The following is a 15,095-nucleotide window of genomic DNA, read 5'->3' as shown; positions in this document are numbered from 1 at the left end:
AGTCAGTTAAGTGTCTGCCTTTGGCTCAGGTCATGATCTCAGGGGCCTAGGATGAGCCCCCACATCAGGCTCCCTGCTCAGCAGGGAGTCTGCTTCCCCCTCTCCCTCTGCCCCTCCCCCTGCTTACTCTCTCTCTCAAATAAGTAAAATCTTTAAAAAAATAAATAAATAAAAACATTTTCTTGGGCCCTGGTCACCACTATGCCTAATGAGAAGCCAGTGGAGCCCACACTGAACAAAGGCACAACACGGGTAACAGCAGCCAAGGTTACTCTGTGCCACCCCTTCTGGCTCTTCAAGCCAGAAGGCACCTAGTCATCAGGTCACATGTAAGCCATGTGCCCTCACAGGGTGCTGGCAGCTCCACTTTTCCACTTGGAGAGGCAGGAGTTCTTGAATTTACCAAAAGGGAAATTAAAAATTTCCAATAGCAGAATGTTCTATATTAACAGCAGAAGCCATGTACCTGTTACTGAAATAGTGGGCTTTTTTTAAAAAAAATGAAAAGAAAGGAAACCCATTTGTCAATGTGCTGCAAACTTATGATTTAAAAAAATTTTTTCTTTTTTTTACCCACCATTTGCTTCAACGTGGATGGAACTGGAGGGTATTATGCTGAGTGAAATAAGTCAATCGGAGAAGGACAAGCAGTGTATGTTCTCATTCATTTGGGGAATATAAATAATAGTGAAAGGGAATATAAAGGAAGGGAGAAGAAATGTTGGGAAATATCAGGAAGGGAGACAGAACATAAAGACTCCTAACTCGGGGAAACGAACTAGGGGTGGTGGAAGGGGGGAGGAGGGCGGGTGTTGGAGGGGAATGGGTGACGGGCACTGAGGTGGACACTTGACGGGATGAGCACTGGGTGTTTTTCTGTATGTTGGTAAATTGAACACCAATAAAAATTAATTAAAAAAATAAAAATAAAAAAAATAAATAAATAAATTTTTTTAAAAAGATTCTGAACTAAAACTATAAAACCCACAGCTACTACAGTGTCACAAACCCCCTAACCACTCGACATACTATTAATTAACGATGGTAGCAATGACAAACAGTTCTGAAAAAAAATCAGGGCTCTTTTCCCCTATTTGCTTGCTACTGTCCAACTGTTAACATGTAAGCTGTGAGTAACATATCCCTTTTCATGGAAAGAGCAGTGATTATGGTCACAAGACTAGGAATAAATTTTGATTTATCCACTTTCTAAATTATTAACTTACTCACTGAGCCTGTTTCCACATTTGGAAAATGGGAATAACGCTTGTTCCAACTTATCTCAGCTGTTTGTTAGGAGTATCAAATTATAAAACACTGGTGAAAATGCTACGAAATTTTTCATTTAGCACTATGTGAATATAGGGGTGCCCCAGTGGCTCAGTTGGTTAAGTGTCAGACTCTTGATTTCTGCTCAGGTCTCAGGGTCACAAGATCGAGCCCATGTCAGGCTCCGTGGTAGAGGTGGAACCTGTTTAACCTGTTTAAGCTTCTCTCTCTCTCTCCCCCTCTCCCTTTGCCTCTCCCACCACCCCTGCTCATACCCTTCCTAAAAACAAAAAAAAACAAAAAACAAAATGTTTCAGTGCTATGTGAATGTAAAGTATTATTACATAGAAAGGAAAATGCTTATAACCCAAAGCACTGAGACCTTCCCACAGACACAGGCAAGAAGCAATTAAGCTAAACCAACTGTATATATTTTTTAAAGTACAAACTATTAATTTAAGAACCCAGCAGCAAACACTTTAACACTGTAATTTTTCAGTAAAACACTGACCTAAATACTTCACAGTACTTGCTCAGAGCAAGTCCCTCATAATATTTGTAGAAGGAATGGACAGCATAATGACAAATTACAGTAAAAAAATCCTTTCTTCATCTCCGTGGGTTGGAATTCTCAGACTCTACTATTATTATCACTCATTAAGTCTAATCTTTACATAGGGGAGGGTATGCTGAATACATATTCTAAAACTATGCCGGGCAGGGGGATGGGGAACAGTCTTCTAAGAACAGCAATGCAGGGGATCCCTGGGTGGCGCATCGGTTTAGCACCTGCTTTTGGCCCAGGGCGGGATCCTGGAGTCCTGGGATAGAGTCCCACATCCGGCTCCCTGCATGGAGCCTGCTTCTCCCTCTGCCTGTGTCTCTGCCTCTCTCTCTCTCTCTGTGTGTGTCTATCATGAATAAATAAAAAATAATAAAACCTTAAAAAAAAAAGAACAGCGATGCATTTTAAATGCACAAGTTTGGGGATGCCTGGGTGACTCAGTGGTTTAGCAATTGCATTTGGCTTTTAGGTCATGATCCCAGATCCTGGGATCTCCCTCTGCCTATGTCTCTGCCTCCCTCTCTGTGTCTCTCCTGAATAAATAAAATTAAAAAAAAAAAAATAAATGCACAAAATTAGCTATGGTGCTAAGATTCTAAATATTTTTTCAATCTTGAAAATCTTTAACTTGGAGTGCTAAATATCACTATTCTTTTGCGGATGGTGAGCTTTTCCCTTCTCACTCTCTTAAACACTGCTGTGGCCCCCTGAGTGTCATCCCCAGCTGCTGTTCCTCACACCCTGCTGCACTTCCAGGATGATCTCATCCAAACATATGGCTTCAAGCACCCAGCATGAGCTGATGATTCCATCTCCATCCCAGCCCAGGCATCTCTCCACATACATATCCAGCTTCTTGCCTAGTGGTCCCATGAGCACAGAGGCCACACTCTTGCCACACCCTCTTGCTCTCCACCTCATTTCCAGCCAACCCACCAGAAACCCAGTTACCCTAGACTTCTCTCTTTGACTCACCTCCCAAATCCACACTGACCAAGTTCTCAAGATTCTTTTTTTTTTTTTAAGATTTTATTTGTTTATTCAAGAGAGACACAGAGAGAGAGAGAGAGAGGCAGAGACACAGGCAGAGAGAGAAGCAGGCTCCATGCAGGGAGCCGGATGTGGGACTGGATCCTGGGACTCCAGGGTCATGCCCTGGGCCGAAGGCAGGCACTAAACTGCTGAGCTACCTGGGCATCCCCCAAGTTCTCAAGATTCACCCTCCTCTGAACCACCCACAACTCTATTCCCCCTGCTACTGCTTTGGTTCAAGAACCACTTGCCCAACATCAGTGCATAGGTGGCTAATTGATCTCTGGGCCTGTACCCAATTCATCCCCCACACTAAGAGAAGAATGGCCCCAAAGCACACATCTAGTGATGTCACATTGTCCTGCTTAAAACATGCCCCTTCAAAACCTGCCCCAAAATCTTCAAGATCAAGTTCAGGCTCCCTAGCTAGCCCAACAGTCTTTCATGATTTTCACTCTACTCATTTGCAAAAGCTTAACAAAGGTCCCCCTACAGGACATGCCAGTTTGCACCTCCATACCTTTGAATATACTATTCCCGCGTCCTGGACTGCTGTCCCTACCCCCCCTTTCCTCTTTCTTTTTTGCCATCATCTGTCTCTTGCCTTCATTTTCTGCTAACGCAAATTCATTTTTCAAAATGCAATTCAGTGTCTGGAAATCCTTTGATTCACCTAGTCTGATTAAGCTGATCCTTCTCTAAGCCGCTAATGCCTCTGGGCCCTGTCTCTGCTCACCACAGCTTACTGGGCTACCCATGCCCGAAGGTCTCCTCTACCGGATGCTGAGCTCCTTCAGGGGAGTGCAGGCTCTCATGTAGGACATAAGTGCACAGCCAATGTACTCCATTAATATCACTTAATAAATAAATGAATGCCTGCAGGAATGAATGAACTGCCTTTAGGGGAAAAAATGAGATCAAACTTCAATTGAAATAAAATCCTCATCCACTTGGGTTCTTGGAGTCCGTGAATTAATGATAAGTTATTTAGCAGCTGGTCTAAAGTTTATCTTAATTTAACAAACCCCTTCCTCTAAGGGTGTGCCAATTAACAGCATATGGCTACAGGAGCAATGTTTAAGATCTATGAGAACAAACTGTTTTTGAGCACCCTAAAGAACTCCAGAAGCACCTATTTACATAGAAATAATTGAAAATCATTCTGATAGCTTCAATAACTTGGGTCCCCTAAGACCTGTACCAGACAACAATTTGTTTGCCTAGTTGGAGTTAAAATATGTACTTGAAAGTAATAAAAGTACATTTATTTTAAAATATTCTATGATTCAGATGGGCCTCCCCTCCCCCACCTTGCAATTAGTAGGAATTAGTGAAGTTTCACCATGCTTCCAGCTATGAATAGCACACCCAGGAAGCCAAGGTTCACCTATAATCTCTTAATTAGACGCATCCCTCACGATGCTGCCCACCATCCTTCAAAGGAATGTTGACAGCCTGTCAGCCACAGAGGACAGCTCCGAGTTCCATACCTAGAATCATATGGATTTCCTATGAAAATTGCTTCAGCAGCAGCAGTTAGTCAATTTAATAACCTTATTAAACACTTTAATGACTTCTTGGGCCTAATGACTATATCTAGTATGAAGGAAGAAGCCAGGCAGAGTAGAATTAAAAATTTAAACTAACTGATCCCTACTGTTCTCCATGTGGGAAAAGGCTTCTGAAGAAAGAAAGACTGCTAGACTCTGAAAAATCTAATTCCTGTGTTCTCTTACAATAATCACTCTTTGATTTCAATACACCCTGTCCCCCGTAGCCCCCAACATCGCAGGTTCAACCTTTGTCCATTTATCTGTCTACCTGGTCTTTTTTCTTTTCCTTAGCCTGGACAGGAGATGAAATTAACAATAAAAATAACCATACTGCATAGGGTACTGTGAGAAGTGTTTTATATATGTTTCTCTTTCATCTTTACAACAATCCTAACAGGTCAATAATATTAACATCCCATTATACATATAAGGAAAGTAAAGCTTCTAAAGCTTAAGCAACTGGCCCAAAACCAAATGGCCAATAAGCTGAGCTAGGTTTCAAACTCAAACCCTGCTCCAAAGCCTGTGCTCTCAAACATGTTCTGTCTAGTGGTTCTTTTAGCAATGATAAATCTCAGATAACCTCCATTTTCACTGTAATCATATTATTGTGGAGGGGGGGAAAATTATCATCTTTGTTATCAGCTAAAATACCAGTTCAAAAAACATGCATTTTTCCAAGGCTTTCTATTCTACCTTTATATTTCTAGCCCCAAGCACAGCATTAGCACATAAGTCCTCATGAAATGTTTGAGAATTAACCAACCAATTGATTACAAAGATGATTCAAAAACAAAAGATGTACAAATGCCATATGCTGAAAATTACACAATGCAGTTGAAAGCAATCAAATCAAAGAGGTTTATACTTCTTTGTATATATCCATGTAAGTATATGTCTATACTGTGTTCAAGAGCTGAAAGACTCAACACAGTAAGGAGATCAATTCTCTGCAAATTGATCTATAGGTTTAATGCAATTCTTGTATAGATCCCAGTAAGATGTTCTGAAGACATAGATGAACTTATTCTAAAATTTTCATGGAAAGGGACAGACCCTAGAATAGCCAAAATAATTCTGAAAAAGAACTAAGTGAAAAGAATACCTCTTCCTGACATCAAGGCTTACTAGATAGCTACAGTAATCAAGACCATATGGTACTGGAAGAGGTACACAGATCAATGAAATAGAACAGAAAACCCAGAAATAGACCCATACAAATATGCCTGATTACTGACAAACATGTAAAAACAATTCAATGAAGGACAGATAACCTTTCAACAAGTGGTTCTGCACCAATTTAACATCTACAGGCCCAAGATGAACTTCGACCTGACCCTCATACCTTTTACAAAAGTTAACTCAAAATGGATCACAGATTTAAATGTAAACATAAAGTGATTAGGAAAAAAATCTTTGGGACCTAGGCCTAGACAAAGAGTTCTAAGACTTGATCCAAAAGGATAACCCACGTAAGGAAATGGTGATGTATGGGACCTCACCAAAACTAAAATCTTTCCCCTGCAAAAGATCTTGCAAAGAAGCTGTAAAGACAAATGACAGATGGAAGAAAATACTTATGAATCACACATCCTTCAAAGGGCTTGTACCCAGAACCCGTAAAGAACTCCCAAAACTCAACATCTGAAGAAAGGATCCCATTAGAAAATAGGCAAAGCACCCAAAGAGCTATTTCACCAAGGAGGACACACAGAGGGCAAGCAAGCACGGGAAAAGGGGTGCCAGGTCATTAGCTATCAGGGAAATGGGGGTGGCCACACAGTGCAGTATCACTGCACCACCACCTGTTACTGGTGGTGGTATTGCTACAGTTTATGTTAGCCATTTTGATAGGTGTGTGTGTCTTTTTTAAATTTTCACTGTAGCCCTGCTTTATATTTATAGCACAGTAAACATAACTATGTGCTAACTGTAAGAGTATTTACTCAGATTACAAAAAGATGAGTAGGGGGGACAAATGCTAATAAATCAAGACCTCTAGGTATTACTAAGTATTCATTGTTTAAAGGTTTAATGAAAATTTTCTTTCACAAAAACAAAAAACTTGTTTCATTTTGTGTTCACTTTCTCAGGACATTTCTTTTTCCCCTATTCCAAAGTATGTTTTACATGGTTATGCATTTAAACTGAGGACTCATTCATTCATTCAATTAAAGAGCACTGACTCTGTGCTAGGCACTGTTCTAAATTGCAGAATTTAACCAATATCTTATTGACCAGGGTTCTGTTCAGGACTCCCACATAACAAATCCTAAACTAAAATTTAGCCCATTTTATACACTGCATTCTTTACAAATAACAAGCTTGAAAGGCAGAAGGAATGTATCAAGTAAGCTTCGTATTTCCTAATAATAGTTATGACAAATCACCTAAAAGATACAGTACAAGGGATGCTACTTGCCATTTTATAGCTTGGGGTGTGTAAATGCCATGCTCTGGCAGTTCTGAATGATGATTTTTTTAAGAAAGCTTTTATTACTTCAGGAGAAATAACTTGGATGAGATTCACTTAGGCTTGCCTTTTATAGGACATACAACGGAGACCCAAGCCAAAGGCAGACGCTCTACCACTAAGCCACCCAGGTACCCCAATGAATAAAATCTTTAAAAGAAATAAAATTACACTGAATTATATATGCTCACATATAGAGGTTTCTAAAAGATTGTGCAGTAAATAAAGCAAGGTATAAAACAATATTTATAAAAAGTATAAATATGATATATAACATATGTGCCAATGACATTTAATATATGTAATAATGTATATATAATATAAAAATATATATTACATAATATATAACAAAAAATACATAAAAGCCCTTGTTTAGTTGGATAAAAACCTGGGAATCTAGTAAGGAGGGGGGCTTCATTTTCATGGTGTACTCATCTGCTTTTGAAGTTTTATATATATCTTTCTTTAATTAACATACATGTTTTATCCTTACAGTAATGAAGGATTCCTGATGTTGCAAACTTCTTTACACAAGCAGTGTCCCAAATTAAGGAGTTATCTTTATATCTCATAACACATTAAGAAAAGTGCAGTGGAAAAAACTCATCTTTTGCAATAAGAATTGCCAACCTGTGTTAAACCACACCACAAGGACACAATAGGCAAAACTCAGTTTGTGAAAACCTCTATAAACAAAAGATGCAGTTTCTTCAACAAATAAATTGCAAAAGGGAAAAAAGTGCAGAATAACAGACTTTAGTAAATATATGAACCAAATGCCATGTGTGGTCCCTATTTGGATCATGATTAGAACAACCAATATATATTTTCCACCCCACCAACAGAATCAGAAAAACTTGAACACTGACTGAATATTTGATGGTATGAAAGAATTAATGTTAATTATTTAAGGTGTGATAATATGGTTGGTTCCTAAGAAGGGTCATTTGTTAGACATGAATATGGAAATATTTACAGATGAAAATACACAATGTCTAGAATTTGTTTCAAAATAATTCACTGTCTGATAGGAGGAAACAGATAGGGGTGGGGGCATAGTTTGGTCATTAATTAATAATGTATTAATTGTTGAATGCTTAGGTACATAAGGGTTCATTATATTATTCTTTCTGCTTTGTGTATGTTTAAAATTTCATAATGAAAAGTTAAAACCAGAGAAAGTAAAAGGAAAGAAGAGCGGGAAGAGGGGCGGGGGGGTCAACCCAGGCAAAGTGCTTGATGAAAAGGAACAAATGTGGCGCTCGAAGGTGAAAGCAAGTCAGAAATCGATCTGAAATGTTAACCATTGTTCAACATTTATTGATGCCATTATCATAATGACAGTCTAAAACTTATCTATCTTTAAAAATAGAATTATTTCATTACTGTAAGGATAAAACATGTATGTAATTAAAGAAGGATATATATAAAACTTCAAAAGCAGATGAGTACACCATGAAAATGAAGCCCCCCTCCTTACTAGACTCCCAGGTTTTTGTCCAACTAAACAAGGGCTTTTATGTATTTTTGTTATATATTATGTAATATATATTTTTATATTATATATACATTATTACATATATTAAATGTCATTGGCACATATGTTATATATCATATTTATACTTTTTAACACAAATGGGAGTATAATATAAATATTGTTTTATACCTTGCTTTATTTACTGCACAATCTTTTAGAAACCTCTATATGTGAGCATATATAATTCAGTGTAATTTTATTTCTTTTAAAGATTTTATTCATTGGGGTACCTGGGTGGCTTAGTGGTAGAGCGTCTGCCTTGGCTTGGGTCTCCACAGGGAGCCTGATGCAGGACTCGATCCCAGGACCCCGGGGTCACAACCTGAGCCTAAGGCAGACACTCCACCACTGAGCCACCCAGGTGCCCCTCAGTGTAGTTTGTTTTAAAAGTGTTAATTTTAGAACAGTTTTAGATATAAAGAAATATCTCCATATATCCTACATCTAGTTTCCCCTATTATAATATCACATCACAATAGCAAGGAAGGAAGGAGAAAGAAATTACCAAAAAATTCATTTGGGGGAGTAGGAGAGATTTCTGTCTTGTCACTTCCCTTCAAGGTCCCCAGGATCACAGGACCTAGGGGGAAGGCGTGCTTATGGGATATTCTTTAATGATAGTCATTGGTTCCAGCCCAGTTTCCAGCTTCCCAGTAACAAAAGCATGCTTTCCTAGAGGAAGCCCAAAAGGGTACCATCAGTCAGTACAAACATATCCCAAATATGTAAATGTTACGTTTTGAGGCAACACAAACAAAATAGCAGCACATCCCTCATATCCCTCCCTGCAGGCCCTGTCTCCTCCCTCGCTGGCAGGGTCCTCGTGGCACCTGGAATTCTCCTGGGTCCACCTGGGTCTGCTCCATTCAGGATATCTGCTGCCATAAAGCTGCAGGATTTATTGCCACTAAGGTGCCAATGACCGATAGTTGCTGTCCAGTATGAAGTATGTACATTTTGAAGAAAAACCCTTGCCCTAAAGATATAAATTTCTCAAGGGAGAATCTGGCCATGGTGATCCAGGGCAGCAGGGGAGATATACATCCACCCCGACACCCACATACACAGAAGGGGTTTCAGCCCACCCTTCTGGTCATATCACATAGGCAGAACCATCACATTCACACCAGGGGCAGAGGGACAAACCCAGTGCCTTGGAGGGACCAGAATGTGGGACCTTATAAAACATCATCCAGCAGGAAGGAACTGTTTATCGACACATCACACAGAGGAGCTCAACATGGCAGGAAGCGAGGGTCTTTAATAATGCAGAAAAACTCAACTGCTTGCTCTGGACACTGGAATATAAAAAGAATGAAAATGCCTGATTCCATGGAAAGACAGTCTGAAACATGTTTTCTGACACAGTCACCTGCCTTTTCATTAGGATTCTGGGTTCTATCTCATTAAACAGAAGAGTTGATTCAGTTGGGCCCATCTAATTATTCTTATTAAAATATGTAACCATAATATTTTAATTGTAAATTAAAGTTGCACGCATGAATGAATCTGAATTCATTTTAATTTTACAATGGCCCAATGCCAAGGCCTTTTTATGGGAAAGATCCATCAGCTTGGATACTGCTCTCCTGGGAATCCAAACCAATGTGCAAATGGAACATGTTTAACTAACAAGGGAGACTCTCGTTCCCTGTTCTCCTCTCTCTATAGATTTATTACAATAATAAAGCTATTTTAACGAGAGAGACTACATTTGGTTATCCACCCCCCACCATCTATAAAAAAATTTACCAAACTTCTAGGCTAGAGCTACCAGTTAGGTAGAACCAACATATCACTCCTGGCTGTCTCAGTTTTAAACAAGGATGGTAAATAGGTCTCAATCCATGTGCCAATGTCAAGATTAATTAGTAAAGTCTGCTATGGGCACCGAGTGGAAAGTGCTTTACACACATTGCCTCCTGAGTCTAGATACTAGAACAATCAGTGATATTGCATTCAGCCTTTACATATGCAGTCAGGTGGGACCTGAATTATTTCCACTAAACAACAACCAGGCACCAGAAGATTTAAAGGCTCAACCAAAATCTCCTCCACTTCTAACTACATTGACTACAGGGTAGGTGGTGAGATGAAAATACATTTTGTAATTGAGGCTTTAGAAAAGCCTCTTCTTGACTTCTAAGTGGAAGCCTGAGGATAAGGAGGAGTTAGCCAGTCAACATGGAGTGAAGTCTAGAGGAAGAGAGATTATTCCAAGCAGTGGGGAAAACATCTGTGAAAGCTCAGGGGCCCAGAGTGCACAGAACATTCAAGTCTGCAAAATAAGCTCCAAAATAAGAAGTGAGAAGTGCATCCGGGTAGAGAGAGAGGCAGAAAATGAGGCCAGGGAAAGAAGCAGGGACCGATCATACAGGGCTTTAGAAACCACATTTAGGAGTTTTGACTTTGCTCTAAGAGCAATGCGTTAGAAACCAGGAGATCATTCCAGCCACGGGTAGACAATGGACTGATATGTGATGAAAAGCACTAAATTACAATACATCCAGAACCTAGCCTGACTATGCTTAGGTCCTTGCTGACAGAGGCTAAACTTCCAAATATTAAACCTCTTTCTTCTTACTGTATTTTTTTCCTCTTCAGTTGAAGGACTTTCTAGTTTAAAATTTCTTAATGTTATATTATTATTTAATTATTTATACTACAAGACTTTGGGGGGTGCTTGGTGGCTCAGTCAGTTGAGCATCTGACTCTTGATTTCGGCTCAGGTCATGATCTCAGGGTCATGAATTCGAGCCCCAGGTCAGGTTCCACACTAAGCACAGTCTGCTTAACATTCTCTCTCCCTTTTCCTCTGCCCCTCCCCACTCCTCAAATCAATAAATAAAATCTTTAAAGGACTTATGCAAGATCAATAAAATACTTTATGTAGTTGGTTAAAATCTGTGTGGCTTTTATCAATTGAAGTGAGTTTATAATAAAAATCAAGTGATTAAATTATTAAGCAAAAAATTTAGAAAGTTAAAAAATTTTTTAATTTAAAATAAATCTTCTTCTAATTAAAAAGAAAGTCTTGGGGATCCCCGGGTGGCGCAGCGGTTTGGTGCCTGCCTTTGGCCCAGGGCGCGATCCTGGAGACCCGGGATCGAATCCCACGTCGGGCTCCCGGTACATGGAGCCTGCTTCTCCCTCTGCCTGTGTCTCTGCCTCTCTCTCTCTCTCTCTGTGACTATCATAAATAAATAAAAATTAAAAAAAAAAAGAAAGTCTTTGTTGCTTTCATTGGCAGTTTTTTCCCCCTATGAGAACAACTTTTAAAATATGCCTTTGTGGGATGCCTGGGTGGCTCAGTGATTGAGCGTTTGCCTTTGGCTCAGGTCATGATCCTGGAGTCCCAGGATCGAGTCCCTGCATCAGGCTTCTTGCACAGAGCCTGCTTTTTCCTCTGCCTATGTCTCTGCCTCTCTCTCTCTCTCTCTCTGTGCCTCTTGTAAATAAATAAATAAAATCTTTTAAAAAAATAAATAAAATGTGCCTTTGAGATGTACCAGTGAGCACACATTCCCACTCCCTTGGCACTGCCTGCCCAGTGGTCAGACTAATGCCTGTATATAGTGAAGAATTCATCTCATTCAGGGGGAGGTCTGGCCTCTGCCCTCAGCTACTAGGAGGTAATCTCTAGGCCCCTAGAATGTCCTGCCTAACAAAAGTACCTGCTAGCCCGGGCTTTGGCCACTAGACAGTCCAATAATGTGAATATACAGTGGGGGTTTAGGACTACATTGTACCAACTGCAACCTTTGGAGGAACCAGAGACTAATGATATTAGCATGACCCCAGGAGGTATTAGCATGACCCAAGGAGGAATGAAGACTAAAAAGTCAGCCACAGTATATGACCGAGCCCCAGTAACTGGCCACCAAAGGCCCTGTTGAGCTCCCCTGTGCATATCATCACACATCAATAGGGGCAGCATAATTCCAGCAACTCCATAAGGAGAAGACAAGTGAGAGCTCCACATTTGGACCTCTCCCCAACTCTGTCCTCTGCATCCCTTCCTTTCTGTTGTTTTTTGTTTTTTAAGATTTTATTTACTTATTCATGAGAGACATAGAGAGAGAGAGGCAGAGACTCAGGCAGAGGGAGAAGCAGGCTCCCCACAGGGACCTGATGCGGGACTCAATCCCAGGACCCTGGGATCACGCCTTGAGCAGAAGGCAGGCACTCAACCACTGAGCCACCCAGGTGCCTCTGCATCCCTTCTTTTGATTATTTCCAATTTGTGTCTTCCCTGTAATAACCACAACTATGAGTATAACAGCTGTCTCAGGGAATTCTGTGAATCTTTCTTGTAAATTATCAAAACTGAGGATGGTTTGGGGAAACCCTGAAATTGTAATTGGTGTGTGAAGTGAGAGAAGTCAGGTGGGGACTTGCAGTTTGGCCAACTACACAGAGACGGTATTTCTCGAAACAAACACCCTGATCTCAATATTATTTAATAGAGAGACAGGAGAAGAGTCTTGGTCCTGTATGGGGTTACCTTGTAGAGAAAATAGAGGGACTGACTGGAAAGGGACACACAGTACCTTCTGGGGTGCTGGAAACATCCACACCTCGACCTGAGTGTGGTTACGCAGGTGTACACATAAGAGATAATCTGCTGAGCTGTACGTATAAGATTAGGGCATTTGATGCGTTTTACAGTATACATGCTATACTCAGAAAGTTAAAAAACAAACCAAAACAGTCTTTGAAAATGGAGGAGCCAAAAAATAGATAAGAAGAAGAAAAATTAAAAAAGAAAATGGGGGAGCCCAACCTGGAATTAAAGGGTCGAAGTGGGCTAGATTAATGAGGACAGTCTGAACCCAAAGACAGGGCTGAAAGAAAGGATGTGAGATCTAGCAAAGAAGCTTCGAGAAGGATTCTCTGAAATGCATTTTTTGGATTGTATAGTGCTTTAAACTTGGACAAGACAAAGGGCCACTTGGCTGTGTTTGTGTGTGTGTGTGTGTGTGTGTGTGCACGCGTGTGCGCGTGTGCTTGTATATTCCCTAAAAAGCCCTTCTGCCACTATTCAGTTTCATTAGTGACAATGTATGTGGTACAATGGTAGGCAGGGTAGGACAAATGGGTACTTTCAAGGGGCGCCAGGGTGGCTCAGTTGGTCAAGCATCTGACTCTTGATTTCTACTCAGGGATGATCTCAGGGTTGTGAGATCGAGCCCCTCATGGAACTGTGTGCTAGTCATGGAACCTGCTTAAGATTCTCCGTCTCTCTCTCCCTCTGCCCCTCCCTCTGCCTCTCTCTGTCCCTCTAAAACAAAAAAAAACAAAAACAAAAACAAAAAACAACTTTCAAGAGAGAGCCACTCAGCAAAAGGTTGGTGTGGTGGCTGTCCTACCTGCCTTCTAGTCAGACGAAGCTCTGGAAGCTGGGATTAGAGGCCTGGGAGATCAATCAGGCTTGGTTCAGGAAGGGACAGTGTTCTCTGAATTGTGTGAAACCAAGCCAAGAGATCTACTAGGCAATACGTAAGGCAAAACTGAAACTAATGGCAGACAGCTCCCCTGGGTTGTTACTCAAGGTGGGGAGATTCACGTATGAGGCAACCGAGTAGAAATCCAAGAAAGCCAGAGGAAGGCTGTTCAAAGCAAAGGGTGGGAGTCAGAGCCTGGGAGAAATCTGAGTCATGGAACAAGATACTTTTATAAGCAATGGGTGGGAGTGAGCTAAGAGCCGGCTCAGTCACTGGAACCAAGGAATGAGAGCCAAGAATGTGCCAATGCTGGGGAGTGGGGGGGAGTGGGAGCAGGAGGGCAGGTGTTTTATTTTTTCGTTAGCCCTCCTCTGGGATGCCCTGGAAGTATCTTGACTCTCCACCACAGACTGATGGTTGATGAATGAAGAACTAACCTTCAGTGAAGCAAAATGCATGGATTATTTATTTTCGAATTTGTGATGACATACCTCTTTCTGTTGTTCTGGAAACATCTTCAACACAGGACACAATCAATCTGAAAAATAAGATACCAACACTCAGTGATTTGGAGGTTCCATACTGGAGCAGACATGCCTCTCATGGCCTCCCACCCAAAAGCTCTAAGGAACCATCTCTGCATATCCACAGTCTCTGAACGATGAACCCCTGCTCTGTCCGACCTCCTGTCCACTGCTGCCCAGACCAAGGTGAACAGCAGTCTGCACTAGGGATTGGGAGTTTGCAACACGGCAAGTCCAGGGCAGTTAGGTGATAACAAGCACTCACACTGGAAGGCCACACAGAGTCCGGTTGGATCTGGAGCCCTGGTGAGTCAGAGGCTGGAGGTGGGGAAGCAGAGTGGCCACGAGGGGCCGGCAGGGGACACTGATTGGCAGTGAGATGGAGAGAATGGAGATGCCCAGAGAGATTCACCACTGAGAACAGTTCTGATCCCTTTCCCAGCAACTAGACCTTCAAGAAATAAGTCATTCCTGTGATAGCTAAACCACTCTAGAGTTCAGACAAGAAATGATGCAGTGCCAAGAAGGATGAAGGTCAGCACCTTGATTCCAGTCAGTACAACCAAACTGAAGGTTGATTCCAGGCCCTGAATGTCCCTGGGGTTGTCTACTGCATGTTAAACCCCTTACATGAAACGAACTAGGGGTGGTGGAAGGGGAGGAGGGCGGGGGGGGGGTGGGGGGGAATGGGTGACGGG

At 41.2% G+C, this 15,095-nt stretch overlaps 1 protein-coding gene across 12 annotated transcripts in view; it reads right to left on the bottom strand.

The window, feature by feature from the left end:
- SNX10 (sorting nexin 10) overlaps positions 1 to 15,095 on the bottom strand; it is a 75,128-nt gene that overhangs the window by 16,663 nt on the left and 43,370 nt on the right. For 11 of the 12 annotated variants that reach the window (XM_025993102.2, XM_072764591.1, XM_072764593.1 and 8 more), the window contains one exon: positions 14,365 to 14,411. In XM_025993102.2, coding sequence (XP_025848887.1) covers positions 14,365 to 14,388 — 24 coding nt within the window. In that variant the 5' untranslated portion in view covers positions 14,389 to 14,411. Of the gene's footprint in view, positions 1 to 9,575; positions 9,728 to 14,364; positions 14,412 to 15,095 lie in introns of those variants that run through there. The other variant, XM_072764600.1, reaches the window with a different exon arrangement.

Source organism: Vulpes vulpes, chromosome 7 (assembly GCF_048418805.1).
Source record: "Vulpes vulpes isolate BD-2025 chromosome 7, VulVul3, whole genome shotgun sequence".
Lineage (NCBI taxonomy): Eukaryota > Metazoa > Chordata > Mammalia > Carnivora > Canidae > Vulpes > Vulpes vulpes.
This window is presented reverse-complemented; position numbering and strand designations above follow the sequence as displayed.